This window comes from Petaurus breviceps, unplaced genomic scaffold (genome assembly GCF_028583685.1).
Source record: "Petaurus breviceps papuanus isolate PSGF00001 unplaced genomic scaffold, PetGlider_PUasm1.0 156, whole genome shotgun sequence".
Classification (NCBI taxonomy): domain Eukaryota; kingdom Metazoa; phylum Chordata; class Mammalia; order Diprotodontia; family Petauridae; genus Petaurus; species Petaurus breviceps.
The window spans coordinates 12818802-12823579 of NW_027185720.1; the positions used below are offsets into that span (position 1 = coordinate 12818802).

Consider the following 4778-nt stretch of genomic DNA (forward strand, 5'->3'; position numbering starts at 1 on the left):
GAGAGAGAGAGAGAGAGAGAGAGAGAGAGAGAGAGAGAGAGAGAGAGAGAGAGAGATGGAGGGAGAGGGAAGTATGAAAGGTAAGGAGAAAGAGACAGAAATGGAGAGAGGGAAAGGGAGTGAGGGAGAGACAGACAGAGAGAGACACACAGAAAGAGATAGAGACAAAGACAGACAGAGGCAGAGACTGAGAGAAATAACAATGGTTTTCACTGAGATAGCTCTTTGGGACTTCAAACTGCTTTATAGACATTATCTCACTTGATCTTCACCACAACCCTGTGAAGGGGGCAGGGCCCCAAATGAATAAACCCCATTTGACAGATGCAGAAATTGAGACTCAGGGAAAAGTGATTTTTGTAGGGTCCTGCAGTCAAACAGCAGGGGCAAGGCTTAAAGCCTCCAGTCAGGGGGGTCCCCCTCCTCTAGGGATGGAGATGCCAGCATGACAATGATTCCCATCGATGGATCACTTTCAAGTTTTACAAAGCACTCCCCACCCTGGGCTCCATGGGGCCATCAGGTAACCACGTGGCCACCACTTAAGCCCAGAGGTTCTGTGCGCCCATGCTGGCTTATGTCACTGCCTCTACACCTGGGAAAGAGAAGGAAGGGGGGACAAGAGAACAGGGGGTGGGTGGAGAAGAGAGCAGATGCCAAAGGTCTCTCGGTGGTTGTCTGGCTATTGACTGACCTCCTGTGGTACATTCCAAGACTGGACTGACATGCTCATAGTCAGGGAGAGGGCAGAGTGAAAAGAAGGAGGGTATTGGGGTCTGGAACCACAGGGCAGAGAGGGGAGACCAGACTGGTTACCTTAGATAATATGTGGCCACCTGACATGAGTCCCTCCCTGCTCTGAGAGGATTCCCCCTCCCCCAGCCATGCCCAGTGTCCCCTCCTCACCCTGGAAGGCCACGGCCTGGACAGAGAGTGTGAAGGGGTCGTAGTAGCTGTACAGGCCTTTCTTCCAGACCACAGACATGACGTGTCCTGAGGACAAGACCTCCACCACTGGTTCCTGGCGGCTGCAGCCATAGAGTCTGAGGGGAGATGGGTAGGGTCGGGTTACACCTGGGGAGAAGTCCGAATGGTTCAGTGGAGCCAGAGAGCCTCAGTTCAAATATGGCACCTGACACAGAAACCTCTAGGACTGCTGGCAAGTTACCTCTTCCCTGGGCCTCAGTTTCTTCATCTGAAAATGAAGGGATTAGACCAGATGTCCTCTGAGTGCCCTCCTGGCTCTAAAATGTCATGTTCTTATGACCTACCGGATGGCTCAACCCCTTTCTGCTAGGAGCTGACAACCAAGGCTGGTAGAAAACGGAGGACCCAGCCACTGAGGCTCCCAGCCCAGCCTTGTTCTGGGCTGCAGAAGGAAGAGATGACACTGGGGTTCCCTGGGAAGGACCTCCTCTCCCCGTCTTATGGCCTTTTGGTTCCCTACCTAAGTGTTGGGGTACCCCTAACTTACCCCTTCTGTCTCCCTCCCCCCATTCAAATCCCCTATTCCTTTAGCAACTAACTTTTAGCTGACAACAAACCAATCTGTAACAAAGTTTAAGAGAGGGAAGACCGAACAGTGATTTGTCACAAGCTAGACCTTTGTTCTCAGCTATTCCTGGCCCATTGGGCTATCCTTCCTCAGGCTGGGGCAAAGGGGTAACTTACGAGGTGATGAGACGGCTCTCAAGGGGTCCAGGAACATCATACATGGCCAGCCTGTCCCGACACTCAGCCAGGGTCCATTCCAGTCGAAGCTTGATCATGTGGTCCTTGGGACCCTGCAGGTGCCACAGGCAGCTAGAAGCAAGGTGATCGGGGCCCTTGAGCCGAACTATCCGGCCTTTACTGATGTAGCTGTATCGGTAGCATCCTGGAGAGGGGAGATAGAAACCCTGGCCTCTGTTAGCCCTGAGGAGAGAGCCTTGGGGAGCCGGGGCCTGTAGGGTCCTTGCCCAGGGATAAGGAAGGGAAATGGGAAGCATGCAATGGAGGGCAGGCTTAGGGGTGTGGTTAGTTCCTAAGTGAAGCAGGTGCTGATGTAGGGCTCCCAATTCCTCCACCACCTTCCAGTTTCCACCGGTGTCTCCTCTCTCTGCTCTGGTCTCATTCTACCTCCTCAGTTCCTCCTCTGCTTAACCTGGCTTATCCTTCCCACTGCCTCCTTTCTCTTCTCACCTGGCTTTCTCCTGTCTTCTCCCATGACCAATTTGACTCTCTTCCTTTGATGGATGAAAAGCCCTCAATGGACCTGATTACCATACACGCACATGGGAGCCAACCCTGGCCATTACACCAGACAACCTGAAGGGCTGACTGTAATGGCCTATGTCTTCATTTTTCCTTCCCACGTTCTCCTTTCTCTTCCTCAGGGAGATTAGGGAGCTGTAACCACACATGGCATGAGGGTAGGGTCTCATGAACTGCTTGTGGTTCTTTAGCTAGAAGGTCCTGGATTGTTCCTAAGTATTTATATTTTTAAAACCTTGCTCTAAATTGTACATCAAACAGTTATACCTGGTATAGTAAAGTAGAAAGCATGCTGGGAGGAGATCTGGTTTCAGATCCTGCCTCTGACATTTACTAGCTGAATAATCATGATTGAACACTCAACCTCCCAGAATCTCAGTTTCCTTTTCTGTAACATAGGCATAGTAATATTTACACTACCTTCTTCACATTATATAGTGCTTTGCAAGCCTTAATATACGATAAGAATTATTTCTAATTATCATGCTTTGCAGGATAGTAATACATTTTTTGTTTTATTATTTTGTGGTATAGAAATAAATCTAGTCCTTGTTGTCTGAAAAAGATATATATATATATATATATATTTTTATTTCAAAAGGACAAATTTTAAGCTATGTTCTCAGTTGCTTGAACCACAGGGTTGTAAGGCAGAAACTACCTACCACACCTTGCAGTCATTAGCTCTAGAAAGCTAACTGTTCAGCCCTCCCTGAAATGCTGCCTCCCCAAACACACACACACACACACACACACACACACACACACGTTCACTCAGAAAGTGGCAGTAAGTGTCACAGTCTCACAGAGGCATGTAGGCCCACACCTCTTCATGTGCACACATTTCTGGAGGAAGGGAGTGGATGTTTACGTTGCTCAAAGAACACACCCATACTCTACCCTGTGTGGAATCCTTAGCATGAGCTACACACACTTTATTGTCGGTTAAATTGTTTACACAAGTGGTATATGTGTATGCATGTGTGCCCCACACCCACCCCCGTGCCCCCACACCCACCCCCAAACCCACACTCACACCCCCACACCACATACCACAAAGGATAGTTCCTTGCAAACATCAACAATCTAACTTCCCCCCCAGTTCACAGAGGAACTTTTGGCAATAGAATTGAGAAGGCAGTAAGGGTGGGAAGAGAAAGAAGGGAAGAAGGAAGAAGGAAGAAGGAAGAAGGAAGAAGGAAGAAGAAGAAGGAGAAGAAGAAGGAGAAGAAGAAGAAGAAGAAGAAGAAGAAGAAGAAGAAGAAGAAGAAGAAGAAGAAGAAGAAGAAGAAGAAGAAGAAGAAGAAGAAGAAGAAGAAGAAGAAGAAGAAAGAGGAGGAGGAGGAAAACACACCTGGAAATCTAGACACCCGACAGGTACAGATATACATATATACACACACCTATATTTCATACAACTCATAAATCCACGACCATGCGCACCTGTGAGCTGTTTCTCAAAGTTCATTAGGTTTCTTATGCTGGCAGCACCCCCAGGCATGTCCCTGTTACACTCTCAATGAGTCCTGTGTCCTCCCCTATCTCTCCTTGCTCCTCAGAAACCCACCCAAGCAAAATAAGGAAACTCAAAAAGAAAGGGAAACAAAAAAAAAAAGCCTACCCAGTGTAGAATTCAGCAAAACTATGTCTTTCACACTGGTCTCTGTTAAAAAGGAACAAATGAAGAAATGAATGGAAACAGAACTCAGAGAAAATGAAATCAAATGAAACTTCCCGAGCAGCTCTATCTGAAGCCTGATGTGTGTGTGTGTGGGGGGGGCAGGGATCCTTGCTCCCCTCCCCCTTTACGCCTTGCCCTCTGCTCACCCATCCTCTCTTATAAAATTACTCTCCTGTTCTGGACTCATGAGACCACATTCCTTCAAAAGAATTAGGCTGGCTTATAATTCAAGCTAAACTTGGTCCTAGTGGGCAAGGGCTAGAGGTTAGGTGAAGGAGGAAGGAAACATTTTCTGTAGCACTGGCAAAGAACTGAGCTTGGAGTTAGGAAGATTTGTGTTCAAGTCTTGCTTCTGTTACTTAGAGGCTGTGTTGCCCTGGGCAAGTCACTTCATTTCTCAGGACCCCGAGGAAAACTTCTAAGGCTGTAAGGTAGAGAATAGGTGATGATTGATATCAGTGGAGGGATTTTCCTCATTGGGTTTCCCAACACTGAAGAGAAAGAGAGGGGAAGGAGGGAGAGAGGGAGAAAGGGAGAGAGAGAGGGAGGGAAAGAGAGAGAGAGAGACAGAGAGAGAGAGAGACAGAGAGAGAGAGAGAGAGAGAGAGAGAGAGAGAGAGAGAGAGAGAGAGAGAGAGAGAGAGAGGAGAGAGAGAGAGAGAGAGAGAGAGAGAGAGAGAGAGAGAGAGAGAGAGAGAGAGAGAGAGAGAGAGAGAGAGAGAGAGAGAGAGAGAGAGAGAGAGAGAGAGAGAGAGAGAGAGAGACAGACAGAGAGACAGAGAGACAGAGACAGAGAGACAGAGACAGAGAGACAGAGAGAGAGACAGAGAGAGAGACAGAGAGA

At 48.1% G+C, this 4778-nt stretch overlaps 1 protein-coding gene across 1 annotated transcript in view; it reads right to left on the minus strand.

Annotated features, from left to right (window-relative positions):
• The window catches only part of TMPRSS6 (transmembrane serine protease 6), a 45920-nt gene that overhangs the window by 32348 nt on the left and 8794 nt on the right, over window positions 1–4778 (minus strand). The window contains exons 6-8 of the mRNA XM_069082184.1: window positions 3875–3916; window positions 1672–1876; window positions 907–1043 (exon numbers count right to left, since the gene is read on the minus strand). Coding sequence (XP_068938285.1) covers window positions 907–1043; window positions 1672–1876; window positions 3875–3916 — 384 coding nt within the window. The remainder of the gene's footprint in view (window positions 1–906; window positions 1044–1671; window positions 1877–3874; window positions 3917–4778) is intronic.